The sequence below is a fragment of the Triturus cristatus genome, chromosome 9, assembly GCF_964204655.1.
Source record: "Triturus cristatus chromosome 9, aTriCri1.1, whole genome shotgun sequence".
Classification (NCBI taxonomy): Eukaryota; Metazoa; Chordata; class Amphibia; order Caudata; family Salamandridae; genus Triturus; species Triturus cristatus.
In genome coordinates this window covers 134597649-134620504 of record NC_140592.1, presented here as the reverse complement: position 1 = coordinate 134620504, position 22856 = coordinate 134597649, and the positions used below count along the sequence as shown (strand labels likewise).

General features: G+C 44.4%; 1 protein-coding gene across 1 annotated transcript in view; it reads left to right on the top strand.

Annotated features, from left to right (window-relative positions):
- Nucleotides 1-22856, top strand: part of LOC146797518 (inter-alpha-trypsin inhibitor heavy chain H4-like) — a 548934-nt gene that overhangs the window by 63799 nt on the left and 462279 nt on the right. Inside the window, exon 3 of the mRNA XM_085627617.1 lies at nucleotides 1351-1455. Coding sequence (XP_085483743.1) covers nucleotides 1351-1455 — 105 coding nt within the window. The remainder of the gene's footprint in view (nucleotides 1-1350; nucleotides 1456-22856) is intronic.

Here is a 22856-nt window from a genome sequence, read left to right as displayed (position 1 = left end):
GAGGGAAAGAGATATACAGTTTAAAAGTAGATTTGCATACAGGATTGGAGAGATTCAGAGGCTGGTAATGAGAGATTCAATGGGACGAGAGGTAGGTTGTGAATCAGTAATTATATAGAGTTTGCTTGTTAATATCGGTGAATGAGATGCCATAATATATGTACACATAACAATGACAAATTTGGTGAATGCGATGTCACTTTATGTCACAATATATGTACACATAAGAATGTGAATTCCGGCAAATACGATCTCGAAGTACGTCATGACAAATGTATGCATAATAATGAAAATGTCAGTAAATGCAATATCAATGACTGCCATATTATATACTCACGTAATAGCAAACTCTTATTATTGCTGTCGAATACACCTGAGATGACCTCCCCATCAACCCCTAGTCAAAGATACGTGGTCAGACAGGCCTTACGACCCAAACCCGAGCCTACTGATTGGTAGGTTACAGGTGCGGTTACACTTAGCCCGAAGACAAAGACACAAACAGGGAAAACCCAGATCGATCCCACAGATAAGCAGCTACACCCTAACAGGTCCGAAGAGATTGGCCCCAATAAAACACGTTTGGCCAAAGGGGGGCACGTTTCCAAAATACCCCAAAGTCAGATGCCACATGTAGTTAGGAACACTCAGCCAATCAGAACACAGCATGCACTCTACACGCAGTGATCACGCCAGACATCTGGACACACACACTTTGGCCCACATTAAGTTCCACAAAGTCAAGAGCCACCTATGCCCCCTTATCAGATGGTTGAATTTGTGGTTCATGACTAGGCCTAGATTTTTTTGCACCATAATAATGTGTAATTGGTTATTGTAGTTCAAGAACTGTATATAATGCCGGACAAAACCTCGCAATATCGAGACATGCTTCAGACATGCCTCTGTAGCTGTTCTCCCGGCTGCTGCATTTAATTAAACCAACTTGTTCCTGTTTTGCCAAACGCTTCTCGTTTTCCAATTTTTTCAAGGTAAATTCATATCCGAGCTAAATTTTCAACTCAGGAGTGAGTTTAGATTTGGTGTAAATCATGTGAAATATTCCTAACTATCCAGGCCTCATTTTAAAAGTATTTTCTCCAAGTAGTTCTGACTTACTCCAGGCATTGAATTGTTTCCTCCAAAAGATATGCCATCTAATTGCTCAATGACCACAGGGCAGACTCACTGATAACAAAATGATGAAAAGATTGCAACCATGATGTTTGTGTTTCAGATTCCAATTTCACCTACATCTTTAGCGCCAGAGATATAAAAGCTGGGGAAAGTATGTTCCTTTAATCTATTGATTCATTTGATTTCCAAATCTTCCTTGTCATTTATTCATAGGACCATTGATGGAGTGATCTACCCAGGGACTATCAAGAAAAAAGAGGAAGCACAAGAGCAGTACAATCGAGCTATCTCACGTGGGGAAAGTGCTGGCCTGGTCAAGTAAGGATCAATTTTATTGAGCAAAATATTATTTTAAAATATGTCAGTAAAATCACTTTTGTGCACGGACTAAACTAAAAAGGTTCATGAGGAGAGCTAAGCAGAGTTGCTTGTAGATTATTATTTCAGATAACTTTAGATGCAAGATTTGGGTAGGTGCTGGGGATGACTTTATTTCTACTGAACTATATAGAGGAAAGTGGCAAATTACAAATACATTTTGGAGAATGTAAAAATGTAGCCTTGTAGTATTTTGTATTCTCTTATGCATTTGTGAAGCAGCTCTGAAAAGTCCAATTTCTTACTAATGAAAGCTAAACTGAATATTGCATGGATATTCCCATTTTAAATATTTTAGGGGCTAATTCAAAAAGCTGTGTATGAGTACATAAAATAGTACCACAGGAGTATGTTTCTATGTACTTAAAAATGCCTCTGTGAATATGACAGATGTTGTTTAACCCAGTCGAGGTTCATTGCCATACATTAAAGTTGATTATTTTTAGTTAACGTTGTCAATCACGCAACATAAGGACGACATGACATGGCAAAACATACGTGACTATTGAACTTCTTTCAGAGATGTCTGTCTTCGGAAGCAAAAAGTGAACATTTTACTTAAGTGAAAATGTGAATGTGCATTCATTTTGGAATGTAAACCCTTGCCATGGACTGCATTATTGTGTGAGTTGTGCACGTCTTTCAGTTTGGAAATACAGAGAAGTAAGGGGCTTATTTACAAGCCCCTTTCAGTGACGTTGTAATGGCACTAGGGGCCTCACCTTATTTACAAGGCAGCGTTAAGCCTCTTAACGTGGCTCACCGCAGTCTTGTAAATAAGGCCCCTTTACATGCTATGTTTAGCGTGAAAGGGAAGGGCATTGGGTGTTGCTGTGGGCGTTCCACTGCAACTCCCATTGATTCTGACGCTGCCTCCTATTTACAAGGGAGGCGTAAATAGGAGGCAGCGCTAAAATTAAGACCGGGGAAAACCTGGTCTCACCCTGGCGCAACGAGGAGAACATTTTCATTTCTCTTCATTGTTGCTGTTGTTGCACAACACAGCACACATGGAAACACCAAAGCACCAATGATTATTTATGAACAGGAAGATCCCCCTTCCTGCACAGAAATAATAATTTTTTTTAAATGCCATTTAGCAATGTCTGTGTGTGCTGCATTAAGCAATACACATAGAAGTTACTAAGCAGCACACAGACATCCTTGCACTATGGTGCTAGTGTGCCTGCATTGGCGCTAGGTTGTAAAGTGTAGGGGGTAAGCGCAGGGCTACTGCATATTGTTGTAAACATGGTGCAGCCCTGCGTTTCAGAAGTGGCGGAGCGTGTCGTTACGCCAAAGAGGCTAACGACATGCTTCGCCACTTCTTTGCAAATTTCCCCCTAGGATTGTCGACAAGACACAAAATTATTGATAGTGACACATGATGTCTTTTATTTCTGGGAGACAAAATAACATATTTGTTGGGTATGCCAACTTTTTTTGTAGACATGTGCCTAATTTATGAATCTATTGTTATTTGTAACTCCAAATGTCTTACTCATGCCTCTCGATGGTACTTTTATTCTTGCTGACCAGCAAAGCTTTTGACAAGAATTTGACAGATTACAAAATAGGCAACATAGGCACTGGCCTATGGGCCCCACTCCTTTTAGGGTCCCTGCGATAATTGATCAAAATAATATTGATTTGATCTTGAAGAAAATTACAATCAAGCTTTCATAAATTGTTTACAAAAGATAGAAAAAATGATTCAACTCAAAGAAACGAAAGCTTTACATTAATGACTCTATAAATCGTTGGTAAAATTAAAAACGCATTAGGAGATAATATGTAAGGGGGCCTCCGAAATGTTGACTGCCTAGGGGCATCAACAGGGTGTAATCTAGCACTGTTGACACGGAGGTGCTACAATAGAGTAAATCCCACTGGAAATGATTCTATTTGTATTCACTAGAGTTGTATCCTAAATAAAGAGAAAGATGTAAAGTGACACTGGAGTTGTGTAGACAGTTATCAGGGATTCAGATGGGAAGTAGCAAACCATGTGATGCCAATCCTTCAAAATATTATGTTACAAATGGACCCAGATTCATGTTTATTCTCACAGTTGCATTACAACCTTGTTGCTTGTCTTCATTAGGGTCCTTGCTCTGAGTGTTAGTGTAGGTCATCAAGACATGCCACCCACGTACTATGACCTGTTTTGAATTATACATGTCACTCACTTTGACAATCCAGTGAGGAGTTTATGAAGGGGTTTAATCCCAGCCAAGCATTATTGGGACTACTCCTTCTAGTGATGTCATCAGTGATGTCAGTGACCATGTCATGAGTGATGTAGAATGTGAGGTCATTAGCAGTGCATTGCATGGGCATGAGTTATAGTTAGGTGCTGAATTTCACTGGTTGTGTACGAGTGAAACCTGAGCCTAACTGTAACGTCCCTGTAACCTTTAGATTTTTCTGTGAATTTCTACTTTTTATTTTATTCCATTTCCTAACTATAATGTCCCTATTATCTTTGGTTTTTTAGCACATTTCTAAGGTTTTCTAAATGATAATGCCTAACTATAGTGGTCTCCAAGGTCCCTCAGCATCCAAGATGACTTGATTCTCCAACCAGTAGTGCACAAGTGAAGGAGGTGACCCACCTGGGGACACCCGGGTCACTAATGACCACCTCTCAGCCTTCTGTACCAAATGAAGAGTCAGTGAGACAGTAGAGAATACAAACCAATAACTGTTTATTTATATGCACTTAGAGTGGGGCCCCATCTGTACAGTCGCTAGGAGTGCTACAGAGGGAACTGAAATCAACAAGCATAGAGATACATTATGTACATTTCAAAGCTGGACAAAAACACGCCCACTATGGAATTTTCTAAGCAGATGCAGCTGGGCAGTGAATTACAAAAAAAGGTTTCAGTGCTCCTATCTTACACAAACTTATATAGTTCAAGGTCGTTCCATTCTGAGCCCACCACCAGACAAGTGGGAGAGGGCCTCTATCGAGTGAGAAAGCTATGTGCTGACATGGACAGTGTACTCATTACTGAAACAAAACCTAATGTTGCAAAAACAAAACTCAGGAGAGGGCATTTCTTGGAATTTAACAAAATCAGTTTCGAACAGCCTAAAATGGCGCCTAAAAAGAAAATGGTGCAGCGAATACTAACTTACATAGGGTACTGCTTGAGCGCAAACGGTTCCATTCTAACAGACCCTCCTTTTAGCATGAGCTAAACATTTTCTACTGTAGCAAAGGAAAAGAAAATTGCATACAATAATAATATAGCACAATAGAGTACAGTTATGAGCACTCCATACTATCAGCATCAGAAATAGAAACAGCAAGGAGGGATGAATTCTCAAATATTCCCTCATCGATATATTCATCAGATCATCAACATCCTTTTGAAGCATTATAGCGGCATTGGTATCATGGATTGATCTCTTCTTTTTGGGTGTGAGAATAGTGGTACAATAGGAACAGCAAAAAGGAAGACACTGGACAAGAATACATCAAAGCACCAATACCACAATAAGATAAATCGCTTTCTCAAGAACCCAGCCCCAACTACCAAAAAGGGACCAACTCCAATTTCTAATTTCCATTCCTTTGACATTTTCAAGAATATCTAAAATGTGTTTGGTAATATTATTTTCCATATTCTTGATCCTGACCACACACTGATCACCAACTACCGCGCATACACCATCACTCTAAGCTAGAATAAAATCCACAGCATATCTAGTCTGTTCCGAATATATCTGTATACTCTCCAACTGAGTGGTGATGTCGACCAAAGCTGCTACTGTAGAATTAGAGAGAATTTGCAACTTGCATCCAAAGTATTCACACCCCAGGCATGGAAGTACCACCCAATGTGATGAAGGACACGGCCCTCTAGGACCACGCGGGTACTTACGACCACCTGCTATGCCTTCAAAAATGGAGAGTTACTCAGACAGTAGAGAATGAAAACCTACATTTATTACAGGAATATTCTCTGCAGAGGAGCCCAGTCAGACCTTCACCCTAGGATGTCTGTCGAGGGGACTGGCTCCCCAACGTTCGCTAATAAATTATTAACCTTTCAGGAGACTCCGGTGCTAACACCTGCCAGATGGACACGCTATCAGCTAATCAAGGCCGATGTGCCGAGTCTCAGCTTCTCCTAACGTGGGAGCAGAGCTACATGTATACAATGGAATGCAAAAGCAAAATAATTATCCTGTTAGCAAATCGAGTTGCAGCCCTGAACAGAGAAATATAACTAAATACAGTGTTCTGCTGAGGCAAGCAATTCTGATTCTAAGGCCTAACACGGGCACAGTAGATGCAGTCTAATAAGAGTTACAAAATAAAAAATGGATTCACACTGGCTAGCGAAAACTTGTGTGTTACCGGTATTACTCAGTGGGCTGCATAACATGAACATAATTACATGTATTTTAGTCACACATTGGTAACCTAATATAACATGGTAAGTGCAATATGGGAACTGGGAATTTTGAATCAAACAGACCCTCCTTTTAGTATGTGTGGCTAAAACCTTTATTGCTATCTGGTAGGGTCTTTACTATTCTAGTGGAGGGGAGACAGTACATAGTCATCTATTGGTCAGAGCAAGGTGAAAGCAAAGGCAATCATTTCAGTAATCAAACAGACCTTCATCAATGAGCATAATTGACTGAACTTCCTGCAACATCATGTTGAAGACTTTATTATCCTGAGCAGAAATTCTAGGAGTTGGTGTAAGCTTAGTCACACAGTAAGTGCAGCATACCGGGAAGCAGTGAATACACAGGCAACTAGTAAAGATAATACCTGCGATACCTTTCAAGACAAGTAGAATCTTCCAACCCCAGACACTACTAGACCCCATAGCCATCCTGTGAGGGACCAAGAGCCATTGTCCTCATGAATTTCTGAGGCAAGTTTGTGCAATATCTGTATGGCAGAATAGACAGTCGGGGCACTATCACACAGCAGCTTCTCCCTATGATGCGACAGGCTCCACCCCTATCGGCTAGGATAACATCTAAGACCATTCGATTTTGAAGCGAGACAAGTCTCGTAGCTTTGAGCTCAACTGTGATATTAGTCAATATGCCTGCAGTAGTATTAATGACTCCCTCGACTACTCTGGCCAAATGTTGAATATTGTGGCTATTGAACATGAGACCCTAGAAAGGGACAAGACCCTTCATTATGTCGGTAAATTCCTGCAGGGAGGATTCTGTCTGGTCAATGTAATCTGGATCAATAACCCTCTTAGTTCGGAAAACTGGGGCTTCCCTACGTTGCAAACAATGAGTTCATTGAGAAGGGGCTAGATAGACTGGAGGAAGAAGGTAGGAAAGGTAACGTCACCCAGACCATCCCACAGGTCACCACACATAACCACGATCACCACAAATAAAATAAACATTGGGTGGCGGGATCAATGACGGGCTTTTTAGGCATTCTTAATATGGAGGTGGTGTTGCATCTGCTATTCCCCACCTCTATAGTCCCCATTCCCTGAACACAAAAGGGAGCTGATACATCTGCATCCTCCAGATTATCCTCAGTGACATTACAGGCTTCGAAAGATTGCTAATATTCGGATACATTGAACTGCAAGAATCTATCTCTGTCTATCCCTGTCCTATTGACCGTTCTACCTTTATGTATTACTGTAAGGCAGGAGTTCAAGAATACTCAATCAAATCACCCATCGCCAGAGGGAGTACCATACGGGGATTTATGCTGAGGATACACTTTCATTGACATGGAGTGGGAACTGAGTCTCTTATGGTCCAAGGAGTCAGGCTGGGAGAATGAACGGACCAAGTTAAGAAGGACAAACCAACCCTCACAACCTTAAATGTAAGACAGATGCATAGGGAGCAGTCTCTCACTTTTATGTTTAACTAGAGGCAACAACCCACATACCCAACATTTAGTTGTATTATAAACAGCATGTGTTTGATGCAGCGTCTGAGTAAAAACATTATCTTTATAAGACTTCTGATGTTCTTCTTTATGGGGTGCCAACGTGTCAATAACATGTTCAGGGGGTGTTGGGGTAGTACTTATCCAAGCATGCACAGGATATTTCTCTTCTAGGAAGAACAGTATTCCAAATACAAACATCAGAGAAAGCAAAATTATTATCATGAATATTACTTTTGTCTTGGTGGGCCAGGAGGACCAAACAGGGCCATGCGGAGTGGGGCATGGAGCCGCAAAAGGCTGCTCCTCATTAGGGATAGGGTGACCAAAGTAGTACATCGTTAATGAAAAAGTACTCGGGAAATTGAAGCCACTATCCAACCAGACAGAAGGGTATTCTTCTTTCCTGTGTCCTTCAAGAGCCTCATAGGCAGGCTCCTATCGTTCATCAAACATTGTCTCTCCCACAGTGGAGCTGCACAATTGCAAACCAACTGAAAACAATTGCGGCCCTTACTAAAAACAACCCTTCTTCTCTCAGGATAGGGTAACCTCCGTCAGGGGCAAATACCCTCAGCGATCCTGTCCAGTGTCTCAGACAGCACACCAGAGACACAGCACCCTAAACTCAAGTCCTTCCCTAACTCCTGCGTTGCCCTGCTGGTGCACTGTCCTTCCATTGGGGCCGCAGATTGTACCTTGTGTGCCCTGGCACCTTTTCGTCAACAAACAAAAGTAAGGGCTCACATTCAGTTGGGGATCGAGACTCAGGTGTTTGTGCTCCAGGAGCTGGGCTTTAGGGGCAGTCCTTATCTCAGGGGGAATCGCCTCGAATTAGGCTTCGTCACTCTCCTAATCGGTCTGCGCCCCTCTCAGCTGGGTGTGGGAGAAGGGAATGAAGCGGGGGACCAGCTCCCCTTCCTGGTCAGCGATCCCGTCCTTCACCCAGGAATCATATGGAAGTGGGTGAGGCACCCTCTTCACATGCGAAGAGTGCTCCCAGTGCTTCCTGACATCCACTTTAAAAGCTGTCTGAGTGGCCAAAAGCACTTGGTTAGGGCCTCTCCACCTCGGCTCCAAACAAGATTTGTGCTGGAACTGTCGGATGAGCACAAAATCTCCACGCTGGATCTGACATCCGGGACCCTCTGGCAATGGTTGTAGGGCGGCAGATATCTGTTGGTGGACAGAACTCAGATCTTTAGACAAGGCATACAATTAGTCAATCAAAAGAGGATATTCTATCTCAGAAAAATGCTTGGCTCTGGGGACGCCCCATACATTACCAGGGCGCCCAAAGACCACCTCGTAGGGTGACAATCTGGTCCTATAATGTGCAGTCACCCTTGCAGACATTGACGCTAGGGGCAACGCGATTGGCCATTGCAATACTGTACTTTCATGTATTTTTGCTAGTTTCAGTTTGAGAATGCCGTTATACTTCTCAAGGAGGCCTGCTAATTGGGGGCGATTTGCTGCACGAAATGTCTGTGTAATTTGCAGGTTCTTGCACACCAAGTCAATGACTTTAGCAATGAAGTGGCTCCCATTGTCACTCCAGATCACACGTGGCAATCCATAGCGTTGGAAGTACTCCTTTAGGAGTGCCTTTGCTGTTGCTATAGCGTATTCTCTTTAGTTGGGTAGACCTCAACCCACTTACCAAATGTACAAACTACCACTAGTACATGCTTCAAGTTATTTGCACATTCCATTTCAATGAAGTCCATCTGGAGAATCTTGAAAGGAAAAGAAGGTGGTGCAAAATTACCAGCAGGTGTAGGGGTGCCCTTTCCAGGATTGTGCTTTAGACAAATAATACAGTGTCTCACCAGGTGTGCTGCAACTTTAGGTATGTTCTCATTCTGCCACACTGGGTTTCACAGCTTACAAATACCTTTGGCACTAATGTGTGACGGGCCATGGGCCATGTTGACTACAGGAAAAACATAGGCATTCGGCAAGAACCACCTCTGTTTACCCGACAAATCTGTCCAACACACATCGTCGTCCAAGCGTCCTGTTCTCTCCCCCCACATTGCCAATTTGTCTGCAGTCGCCTCTCTTTGTATTTCCCTCACGCTTTCCACAGTGTTCTCAAACATCCCATTGTCTGGAACCCATCTAGCAGGACCTGCCACAAACATTTCACTCAACTTTGATCTAGCTTTCTCCTTAGCTGTCTGGTCCGCGAACGCATTCCCCCTCCCAACATCGTCCACCACAGCTTTATTGCGCTGCATTTTATTATAGCCAGTCTGTTAGGGAGCGTCAGTGCTGATAGCAATCTGAGTATTAGTGGGTCATGCTGTATCTTCTGTCCATGAGATGTCAGGAACCCTCTCTCTGCCCAGAGGCGCCAAAAATGATGTGCTTCTCCGAAGGCGTACTGGCTGTCAGTGAAGACATTGATAGCCAGTCCCTCACTCAATTCACAGGCCCTTGGGAGAGCAACCAATTCTGCAGCTTGGGCTGACTGATATGGGATACAGGATGTGTCAACTACAGTGTGTAATGTGGTGATTGCATAGGCTGCAGTAGTAGTTCCATCCAGCAGTTTGAAACAAGAGCCATCGACATATAGTTCCCCTTGGGGGTCAGATATGGGAACATCAGTCAGGTCTGCCCGTCCCTTTGTCTCCTCTTTGGTCCGAAACAAACAATCATGGACATCATTGTCATTTTCTTCCGAAGGGAGGGGTAGTACTGTGGCTGGATTCAAAGTAGCGCATCTTTTTATGGTAATGTGCAGCGCAAATAGAGTCAGCTCGTATCCAGTAAGACGTGCACTGGTGAGGTGCTGTGCTGTCCACAGTGTGAGGTACCATCACTGTGAGGTCAGTATCAAGGACGAGCCCTGCCGATTATCTGATAGATACCGCTGTCGCCGCAGCAGCTCTCAGACAGCTCGGGGGAACTCTGGCGGAATTATCCAAAATGGCAGACAAGTAGGCGCAGGGTCTCTGCTTACCACCGAAGCCCTGTGTTAGTACAGAAAGCGCGCAACCATCTGCCTCATGTACATAGAGTACAAAAGGCTTCTGGTAGTCAGGAGTACCAAGCACAGGAGCAGAGCAAAGCGCTGTCTTCAATTGTTCAAAAGCCTTGCTGGCATGCAGGTGTCTAGGGCAAAGGCTCATGCACGTCTTTGGTGGTGAGGTAAAGAAGGGGTTTTGTTAGTAGGGAGGAATTTGGTATCCAATGCGACAATACGAAGTTATTCCCAGGAACGCGCGTACCTCGCGTTGGGTCTTTGGAACGGGCATGTTAGTTACAGAAGCTATGCGTTCTGGTGTTAGTCTGCTACCCTCCTTCGACAGTAGGTGACCTAAGTAAGTGACCTCCTGTCGACAAAATTGGAATTTCGATAGGGACACCTTGTGTCTGTGGTGTGCTAGATGGAACAGTAATTTAACTGTGTCCTCTTTACAGACTTGTTCAGTGTCTGAGGCCAGCTAAAGATTGTCAACATATTGTAGCAACACATTACCAGATGGAAATTCCAATGAATCCAATTGAGTTTTTAAAGCCTGTTGTAAATACTAGGGCTTTCCATATAGCCTTGTGGAGCACAACAGAATCTAAAACTCCAACCTGCTATTGCAAACCCGAAAAGATGACGGCTATCGGGATGGATAGGAATGCTAAAGAAAGAATTTTTAAAATCCATCACTGAGAAAAATCTAGCGGTCGTGGGAATCATAGTCAAAATCGTTGTGATGTCAGGCACCACAGGATACTGGGGAACCACTATTTTGTTTACATCTCGCAGGTCTATCACGAAACGGTAAACATCAGGATGGGTGTCTGGACATTCCGAAGGGGCCTTTTTAAGAATAGGGAGGATGGGGCTATTGCACACATTTGCTGTTGTCTCTTCAACTACACCTGACTTAATCAAATCCTGAATTATTTGCAATAAAGCCTCTTCTCCTGCCTGGGATATCTTGTATTGGGGAATTCTGGGCAGCAGAGCATTGTCTTTCACCTGTATAGAGACGGGGGTAGCTGTAGCAACCCCACATCCGTGTCACCGGTAGCCCACAACGAGCGTGGCACGTCGTGAAACTCGGGAGAGATGTGGTCATCTTTTGCAAAGCATTGCTTGGCATGGACAACTCGCGGGCCTGCAGTCATGTGAACACCATCCGGGGAGCAAAATATTGTCGCATGTAAACTCTTTAACAAATCCAGTCCCAGTAAGTTCTCTCCACAATTTGATGTCAGTAGGAATGGTGAATCAACCATAAAAGAACCAATAGTCAAAGCAAGAGGCTTGGAAATGGGGATAATGACCAGCATACCTGAAAAACCCACCGAAATATTATTTTGGCCAGACAGAGCTGCCCACGGGACCAGTGAATGGGAAACAGAGCTATTCATAGCCCCTGTGCCAACTAGGAATTTCTCGGTGAAGCCTTGTAAATCTGCAGTGACATAGGGTCCACGCTGATCTACAGGCACTGGAACTGGTCCCTCACCCTGCCCTTGGCTGTCCTAGCTGTGAGACAACCCCATCACTTCGTCCATATCATAGTCATCATAATAGTACTGTCTTCCCCGAAGGACGTCAAAATAATTTCCGCTCTGCCTGTTGTAAGACGCGTCCCCTGATTGTGTCCCCTCTCGGCCTCCTCCTCCTCGTCCTTGGCCTCCGAAACCCTGATATTTTATAGGCGTGGCTGACATGTGTTTAAGGGCATGTTGCTGTATAAAAGGCTCATCACACTCCATACATCCTCAGCACTCTATATTGGGTGCAGGGCCCGTTGAGCTGCCTGATTCGCCACCATATGTTTCTCCTCCGTACCCACAGCAGAGCGCACCAACACTTTCTCCATGCGATCTCGTTCCTCTGCCCAGTTGGCTCCGGGGAATCCGTGCGCAGGTGTGTCCATATTCTCAGCTTCTTTCTACCACACTCTCAAAGAGTCAAACATGGACTGCCTACTCCTCTTAGCAAATAATTTGTCCTGCAGTAAATTTATTTTCTGCTCATCAAATGAGCCAGTAAGTGGCCATTGTAGCTCAGCATTGTACCTCATATAATTTTTTCCACAATGTGCTAAACGTAATAGGGCCAATACCATGCTTGACATATATGTCAAAACCCACCTTTCTGCAACAATTCCGGACACTCGTACTGCCAATGTCCCTCATTTTTACAGTACACACTTTGGTTGGGTCCCACAGGAACACCTGAAGTTAGTCCGGAGTGGCCGTGGACCCGAACCCGAACCCTGCCCTCTTCCTCGTCCTCTCGCAACGTGCTGCATTAACACCCTTGTTTTCAAATCTTTCGACTTCTTTTCCACCCTCTCTTTGTCCTCGTTCTCTCTATGCTCACAGTACTGTGTCATACTTAATATTACCGATGGGGATTATGTCGTCCAAGTCCTTTCTGAAGCCTGCAACCTAGTGGCAACCACAGGGAGTAAATTAGTGACATATCTGTTCACAAACAGACGGACACCACCCTCCTGTGACAAATCCTGGCCACTAAAGTCAAGAAATACCCCTTCAAATCTGGTGAAGAAATCCGACACACTCTCATCCTTCTTCTGACCACACACAGTCAGCTTATCCCAGTCCGCTTTCTACAGTGGGATAAGAGAGTGCATATAGGCTATAATATGCCCTGGTAAAGCTAACAACTCTGCCTTTGGCTTCCCTCCGGGCTTGCGCTCCTTATCCCAAGCTCTAATCTTGTCCCATGTGCCCCCAAATCTAGAGCATGATCCTGCGTGTGGACCTGTCTCCATATATCCACCGGCACTAACAAGCCGAAAAATAACTCTATATCAGCTAGTGTCATTACTGTGGAGGAGGCCGCCTCTGTCAGTTCTTTATAGTATGCAGTGGGGTTTTCCCGGGGGTCCGGTAACTGGCTTTTTAGGGAAAGGACCTCACTCCTTTTCCAAGGAGTGTAGATCCATTGTTCTTGGAACCGGGCTGCGACTTGCGACCTTATCACAGTATTCGTGGAGTCGCTCAATTCTGGTATTTCAGGATGCTAAATAGGGTGGACTTCTCTCATAGGGTGCTGCGTTCCAAGCATCAGGACCTTCTGAAGTAACCTACCTCGGTAACCCACTAACGTAGACACTGCTAAAGACCTCATTCGGAGTCATATCTGTAACATAGACTGTGTCCCTTATAACGTCTATAATCTGTGGCGCAGTTCCATGAAAACACTGCTCCCACAATTTTATAGGCATGGCTGACGTGTTTAAGGGCATGTTGCTGTATAAAAGGCTCATAATCTTTCATCACACTCCACACATCCTCAACACTATATATTGGGTGCAGGGCCCGTTGAGCTGCCTGATTCACCACCATATGTTTCTCCTCAGTACCCACAGCAGAGCGCACCAGCACTTTCTCCATGCGATCTCGTGCCGCTGCCCAGTTGGATCCGGGTAATCTGCGCGCAGGCGTTTCCATATTCTTAGCTTCTTTCTGCCCCACTTACAAAGAGTCAAACATGGACTGCCTACTCCTCTTAGCAAATAATTTGCCCTGCAGTAAATTTATTTTCTGCTCATCAAATGAGCCAGTAAGTGGCCATTGTAGCTCAGCATTGTCCCTCGTATATTTATTCCACAATGTGCTAAATAATACCATGCTTGACATATATGTCAAAATTCCGAGTACCCTCCGGAGGGGCGGGTTGGCTCTCTTCTAACCGCGCATCTTTAGATCAGCATCGGTATCCGAAATATCCAAACTGACTTAAACAAGCCATCTTAAAATAAGACACACACACTGTCCCAAAGGGACAAACAACACCCAAAATTGTAATACAAGTAAAATAGAATAACAGAGATTTTTTGCAAACCAAAACCAGTGTCCAGAAAGCACAGTCACTCCTCACACACACATGCGCTTCATCAGCATCATCATCAGCGTCAGTCCACAGCCCGCGCAACACTCAAACACACGCGCACGTCACCAGTCAGCCGAGACTTTGCATAATTTTCAAAAAACAACAAATCCAAAGACTGTACCAATTCAAAAAGACAAGCTCTAGCTCCAGACCGTTTCAAAAGTACGTCAATTACCAGTTGGCCTGGCAGATTGCCCACAAACATCCCAGAACTTTTCAACAGGAAAAGCTAATTACCATTTGGTCCGGCAGGCTGCTCGCAGACACTCTGTGCCTTTCACGAGTGTTCGAGAAATCTCACCAAGTACAAACCAATACGGTTTCCAAACCGCACCAAGACACAGCCCCTCGACTCGTGTCATCGAAGCAAGGCAGTCTACACATTGCACCCAAGGCAGTCCTCAGACTGTACCGATACAAGAGGACAGGCCTCAGCCCCAGACCTTTTCAAGAGCAAATCCAATTACCAGTTGGTCTGGCAGATTACCTGTGAACAGTCCCGAATCTTTCACAAAGAGGTCAATTACCAGTTGGCCCAGTTGACTGCCCCCAAGTGCTTTTTGTCCCTCTGAGGGTCTGCAGACCCACCAAGTCCAAGACAAGACAGTCCGCAGACTGTACCAGACACAGCCCACAGGCTCATGTTGTTCACGCAAGGCGCCTTTTTCAAGAATCAAATCACTCACCTGGTGCAGACAGGTCGAGCCAAATTATTCTCCACTGCCGACTCTTTGGATGAAACGGTCAGCTCCAAGGTTTCGCAGGACCCCGGCCAAGGGCCACTAGCCGAAGATCCATCTGATCAAAAGAGCGGGGCAACTGCGAGAACCAAGTTTGGTCTTGTATATGAGGGGCCCGATCCGCCCAACCGACCAGAAACCAACCCGGCCCCTACGAACACGATTACGGGTGAGGGGGCCCTTTTGCGGGAAAATAGATGAAAGAATGTATCCAAAAGTGATACAATTATTGTAATTATTGATGTCTATATCGGTCACTCCCTCACAGAATTCTTTCGTTAGTGTCCTTTTAACCCATCGTATGTTAGGCTTGACATACTTACAGGACACAACCAAAGGCAATACCATTCCAAGAGCTATGTCATCTGTACCATTATGGACATTGGAATACGTCCCATTAGACAAGAAGAAAAACCCTGGGTGTGCATAAATCGGCCCCTCATAATCCTCTGCGGCATACCTAGAGTTCTTTCCGAGAGTACTCTGATCGATTTCATTCACTAAGGGAATCATGTTTTTCTACAATACTATTCCTGAGCAATTTTTATACAATGAAGTATCAGTGCTATTCACGCTGGGCCAACAAGCTGGATAAAAACTGACCTCTCAGGGGACTAGCAATTCCTTATAATTCCAACCCACCAATGTGACATTCTGTTTTTCCATATAAAAATTGTCACAATATGTATTGTTATCACAACCTGGATAACCCACCCCCAGTGGCTTTCTGTGGTATAGACATGGCCTTGGATAACCAAAACCAAGCACTCCTTTCACTTCTGTAAACTGAGGTGGTCAAGTATAAGTATAATTTACAAGTGACAGTGGATATGCTGTCCACAAACTAGTGACAGATTGGGTGGGGTAACATGCGGTCCCCTCTCCAAGGAACCTCTTATGTGTTTCCAAAAAAACATTACTTGGGGTTGTTCTTTTATTTCGTCTCGGGGGAAATAACCTTACGCTTGCTGCGTAACGGCACACTTTGATCATTTTCTAAAACCCATGACACCCCACACAATATGATTATCAGCAGAACCAAAAGAACAACACATAATATTTTGCTTTTTTGTTTCCACATCATATTATGCTGTGCAACAAGAACCATTGGCTGCTCCTCCTCTATAACCTTTCTGCCAAAAGGATTCATAGTGAATTGAAAGAAGGAAAATTCAAGAAAATATAATGTTCCCGGTGTCCGTTAGAGCCTCACTGGCACAGGCTCCTCTTGTCCATCATTAAGTTGGCGCTCTTGAGCACCGGAGGTTGAGCTTGCTTTGTCCTAAGCTCTTCTAATCAATCCCATGCCAATACAGGTGGTATTCCTTCAAAGTATATTTATGTTTCGCTAACTAATGTTCAAACAACAAAGGCAAAGTAAGCACAAAATTTCCACTCAATTTAATGATTGCGTTAGTCCTGTCACTCAGCACTACCTGTCTTGTTCAGTCCATCCCTAATCTTTGTTCTCCTTGAACTCAATGGCCCCCAGCCGAGGGTGCAAATTGTACCTGCCAGCCCAGGCACTGTGTGATCAATGAACAGAGGCTCCTGGATAGCTGCTATTTCTGGAGGGACAGCCTCGTTCAAAACATCGTCGTTCTCCTTATCTGTCTGTGTCCAGGTCAACTTGGCATCACTAAAGGGAACAAACCGAGGCACTTGCTCACATTCGGTGTCATTGACACCCTCTTTGACCCACTGGTTGTAGGGCAACGCTAAAGGAATCCTCCAGCAATGGGTGACATGCACTCAGTTCTTTAGACAAGCAACCTTTATGGCTGTCCGTGTCACCAACAGAACCTGCTCACGACCTTTCCAGCATGGCTCTAGACTTTTCTTTCTCTGGAAATTCTGCACCAGGATAAAGTTCCCAGGCTGAATGTCGTGGCCGGGCGCCTCTGGTATGGAAGGTAGGGATTCTCGCACACTGTTGGTGAATAGAATGTAAACTTTCTGTTAACTGGCCAAGATAATCAAGCAACACAGGATAATCAATATCTGAATATTTACGAGGACGTGGGACGCCCCAGACATTTGCGGGGCGTCCAAACATGACCTCATAAGGTGACAATCCTGTTCTAGAATGGGCTGTAGTTCTTGTTGACAGAAGAGTTAACAGTAGAGCATCTGGCCATTTCAACACTGTTGTTTCCTACATTTTTGCCAATTTCAGTTTGAGAGCACCATTGTACTTCTCAACCAAACCCTCTGACTGTGGATGATTGGCAACATGAAATTTCTGTCTAATATGCAAACCTTCACAAATCGGCCTAATCACTTTCTCATTAAAATGACTTCCGTTGTCACTCCAGATAAATCGGGGCAAGCAGAATCAAGGAAAATACTCTTTAAGGAGCACTTTCGCAGTTGTAATGGCGATATTATCTTTAGTGGGGTAAGCCTCAACCCATTTGCTGAACGCACAAATGACCACTAAAACATACTTAAGATTATTGCATCTTTCTAATTCAATGTAGTACATTTGAAGGACTTCAAAAGGAAAAGTAGGTAGTGCAAACTTACCAGGTGGTGTAGGGTTACCCTTCCCTGGATTATGTATCATGCAGACCATGCAATGTTTCACCAAATGTGCAGCTGTCTTGGAGATGTTATTGTTATGCCATACAGGGGCTAACAATTTACAAATGCCTTTCGCACTAATATGAGCTGGACCATGAGCAACAGTAACCACAGGAAGTACATATGCATCAGGCAACATCCATTTCTGTTGTCCAGATTTATCAATCCAACACCCTTCCTCATTTAACTGTGCTGCCAATTCGCTAATTCCTCTATCGTGGCTTCACTTTGCATCTCCTTCACACTTTCAATGGTGTTTTCAAACATAAGAACCTCAGGAACCCACCTATCTGGACCTGCAACAAACACGCATTTTATTTTACTTTTGGTAGTCTCCTTAGCCACCTGATCTGCAAAGGCATTTCCTCTACCCACATCATCAGTAACCTTCTTATGAGCACAGCACTTAATTATTGCTAGTCTCTTGGGGAGCGTTAAAGCAGGCAAAAGCCGCACTGGAACTGGTCTCTCGCCCTGCCCTTGGCTGTCCTAGCTGTGAGACAACACCATCACTTCGTCCATATCATAGTCATCATGATAGTACTGTCTTCCCTGAAGGACGTCAAAATAATTTCCGCTCTGCCTGTTGTTGTAATATGCGTCCCCTGATTGTGTCCCCTCTCGGCCTCCTCCTCCTCGTCCTTAGCCTCCGAAACCCTGATATTTTATAGGTGTGGCTGAGATGTGTTTAAGGGCATGTTGCTGTATAAAAGGCTCATCACACTCCACACATCCTTAGCACTATATATTGGATGCAGGGCCCGTCGAGCTGCCTGATTTGCAACCATATGTTTCTCCTCTGTACCCACAGTAGAGCGCACCAACACTTTCTCCATGCGGTCTCGTTTCGCTGCCCAGTTGGCTCTGGGGAATCCGCGCGCAGGAGTGTCCATATTCTTAGCTTCTTTCTGCCACACTCTCAAAGAGTCAAACATGGACTGCCTACTCCTCTTAGCAAATAATTTGTCCTGCAGTAAATTTATTTTCTGCTCTTCAAATGAGCCAGTAAGTGGCCTTTGTAGCTCAGCATTGTCCCTCATATATTTATTCCACAATGTGCTAAATGTAATAGGGCCAAAACCATGCTTGACATATATGTCAAAATTCCGAGTACCCTCCGGAGGGGCGGGTTGGCTCTCTTCTAACCGCGCATCTTTAGAACAGCATCGGTATCCGAAATATCCAAACTTACTTAAACAACCATCTTAAAATAAGACACAGACACTGTCCCAAAGGGACAAACAACACCCACAATTGTAATACAAGTAAAATAGAATAACAGAGATCGTTTGTAAACCAAAACCACTGTCCGGAAAGCACAGTCGCTCCTCACACACACATGCGCTTCATCAGCATCATCATCAGTGTCAGTCCACAGACCGCGCAACACTCAAACACACACGCGCGTCACCAGTCAGCCGAGACTTTGCATCATTTTCAAAAAACGACAAATCCAAAGACTGTACCAATTCAAAAAGACAAGCTCTAGCTCCAGAGCTTTTCAAAAGTACGCCAATTACCAGTTGGCCTGGCAGATTGCCCACAAACATCCCAGAACTTTTCAACAGGAAAAGCTAATTACCAATTGGTCCGGCAGGCTGCTCGCAGACACTCTGTGCCTTTCACGAGTGTTCGAGAAATCTCACCAAGTACAAACCAATACGGTTTCCAAACCGCACCAAGACACAGCCCCACGACTCGTGTCATCCAAGCAAGGCAGTCTACACACTGCACCCAAGACAGTCCTCAGACTGTACCGATACAAGAGGACAGGCCTCAGCCCCAGACCTTTTCAAGAGCAAATCCAATTACCAGTTGGTCTGGCAGATTACCTGTGAACAGTCCTGAACCTTTTCACAAAGAGGTCAATTACCAGTTGGCCCAGTTGACTGCCCCCAAGTGCTTTGTGTCCCTCTGAGGGTCTGCAGACCCACCAAGTCCAAGACAAGACAGTCTGCAGACTGTACCAGACACAGCCCACAGGCTCATGTTGTTCAAGCAAGGCGCCTTTTCCAAGAATCAAATCACTCACCTGGTGCAGACAGGTCGAGCCAAATTATTCTCCACTGCCGACTCTTTGGATGAAACTGTCAGCTCCAAGGTTTTGCAGGATCCCGGCCAAGGGCCACTAGCCGAAGATCCATCCGATCAAAAGTGCGGGGCAACTGCGAGAACCAAATTTGGTCTTGTATATGAGGGGACCGATCCGCCCAACCGACCAGACACCACCCCGGCCGCTACGAACCCGATTACAGGTGAGGGGGCCCTTTTGCGGGAAAATAGATGAAACAATGTATCCAAAGGTGATACAATTATTGTAATTATTGACTTCTATACCGGTCACTCCCTCACAGAATTCTTTTGTTAGTGTCCCTTTAACCCATCGTATGTTAGGCTTGACATACTTACAGGACACAACCAAAGGCAATACCATTCCAAGAGCTATGTCATCTGTACCATTATGGACATTGGAATACGTCCCATTAGACAAGAAGAAAAACCCTGGGTGTGCATAAATCGGCCCCTCATAATCCTCTGCAGCATACCTAGAGTTCTTTCCGAGAGTACTCTGATCGATTTCATTCACTAAGGGAATCATGTTTTTCTACAACACTATTCCTGAGCAATTTATATACAATGAAGTATCAGTGCTATTCACGCTGGGCCAACAAGCTGGATAAAAACTGACCTCTCAAGGAACTATCAATTCCTTATAATGCCAACCCACCAATGTAACAATCTGTTTTTCCATATAAAAATTGTCACAATATGTAATGTTATCACAACCTGGATAACCCACCCCTAGTGGCTTTCTGTGGTATAGACATGGCCTTGGATAACCAAAACCAAGCACTCCTTTCACTTCTGTAAACTGAGGTGGTCGAGTATAAGTATAATTTACAAGTGACAGTGGATATGCTGTCCACAAACTAGTGACAGATTGGGTGGGGTAACATGCGGTCCCCTCTCCAAGGAACCTCTTATGTGTTTCCAAAAATACATTACTTGGGGTTGTTCTTTTATTTCGTCTCGGGGGAAATAACCTTACGCTTGCTGCGTAACGGCACACTTTGATCATTTTCTAAAACCCATGACACCCCACACAATATGATTATCAGCAGAACCAAAAGAACAACACATATTATTTTGCTTTTCTGTTTCCACATCATATTATGCTGTGCAACAAGAACCATTGGCTGCTCCTCCTCTATAACCTTTCTGCCAAAAGGATTCATAGTGAATTGAAAGAAGGAAAATTCAAGAGCATATAATGATCCCAGTGTCCGTTAGAGCCTCACTGGCACAGGCTCCTATTGTCCATCATTAAGTTGGCGCTCTTGAGCTACGGCGGTTGAGCTTGCTTTGTCCTAAGCTCTTCTAATCAATCCCATGCCGATACAGGTGGTATTCCTTCAAAGTATACTTTTGTTTCCCTAACTAATGTTCAAACAACAAAGGCAAAGTAAGAACAAAATTTCCACTCATTTAAATGATTGCGTTGGTACTGTCACTCAGCACTACCTGTCTTGTTCAGTCCATCCCTAATCTTTGTTCTCCTTGAACTCAATGGCCCCCAGCCGAGGGCGCAAATTGTACCTGGCAGCCCAGGCACTGTGTGATCAATGAACAGAGGCTCCTGGATAGCTCCTATTTCTAGAGGGACAGCCTCGTTCAAAACATCGTCGTTCTCCTTATCTGTCTGTGTCCAGGTCAACTTGGCATCACTAAAGGGAACAAACCGAGGCACTTGCTCACATTCGGTGTCACTGACACCCTCTTTGAGCCACTGGTTGTAGGGCAAAGCTAAAGGAATCCTCCAGCAATGGGTGACATGCACTCAGTTCTTTAGACAAGCAACCTCTCTGGCTGTCCGTGTCACCAACAGAACCTGCTCACGACCTTTCCAGCATGGCTCCAGACTTTTCTTTCTCTGGAAATTCTGCACCAGGATAAAGTTCCCAGGCTGAATGTCGTGGCCGGGCACCTCTGGTATGGAAGGTAGGGATTCTTGCACACTGTTGGTGAATGAATGTAAACTTTCTGTAAACTGGCCAAGATAATCAAGCAACATAGGATAATCAATATCTGAATATTTACGAGGATGTGGGACGCCCCAGACATTTGCGGGGCGGCCAAACATGACCTCATAAGGTGACAATCCTGTTCTAGAATGGGCTGTAGCTATTGTTGACAGAAGAGTTAACACTAGAGCATCTGGCCATTTCAACACTGTTGTCTCCTACATTTTTGCCAATTTCAGTTAGAGAGTACCATTGTACTTCTCAACCAAACCCTCTGACTGTGGATGATTGGCAACATGAAATTTCTGTCTAATATGCAAACCTTCACAAATCGGCCTAATCACTTTCTCATTAAAATGACTTCCGTTGTCACTCCAGATAAATCGGGGCAAGCAGAATCAAGGAAAATACTCTTTAAGGAGCACTTTCGCAGTTGTAATGGCGTTATTATCTTTAGTGGGGTAAGCCTCAACCCATTTGCTAAACGCACATATGACCACTAAAACATACTTAAGATTATTGCATCTTTCTAATTCAATGTAGTCCATTTGAAGGACTTCAAAAGGAAAAGTAGGTAGTGCAAAATTACCAGGTGGTGTAGGGTTACCCTTCCCTGGATTATGTATCATGCAGACCATGCAATGTTTCACCAAATGTGCAGCTATCTTGGAGATGTTATTGTTATGCCATACGGGGGCTAACAATTTACAAATGCCTTTCGCACTAATATGAGCTGGACCATGAGCCACAGTAACCACAGGAAGTACATATGCATCAGGCAACATCCATTTCTGTTGTCCAGATTTATCAATCTAACACCCTTCCTCATTTAACTGTGCTGCACTCTCCTGCCATTTCGCTAATTTCTCTATCGTGGCTTCACTTTGTATCTCCTTCACACTTTCAATGGTGTTTTCAAACAAAACAACCTCAGGAACCCACCTATCTGGACCTGCAACAAACAGGCATTTTATTTTACTTTGGGTAGTCTCCTTAGCCACCTGATCTGCAAAGGCATTTCCTCTACCCACATCATCAGTAACCTTCTTATGAGCACCGCACTTAATTATTGCTAGTGTCTTGGGGAGCGTTAAAGCAGGCAAAAGCCGCAGTATAAGGTGGCCATGTTGAATCTGAGTACCATGAGAGGTCAGAAACCTCTCTCTGCCCAGAGTCGCCTGAAGTTATGCACGACCCCGAATGCG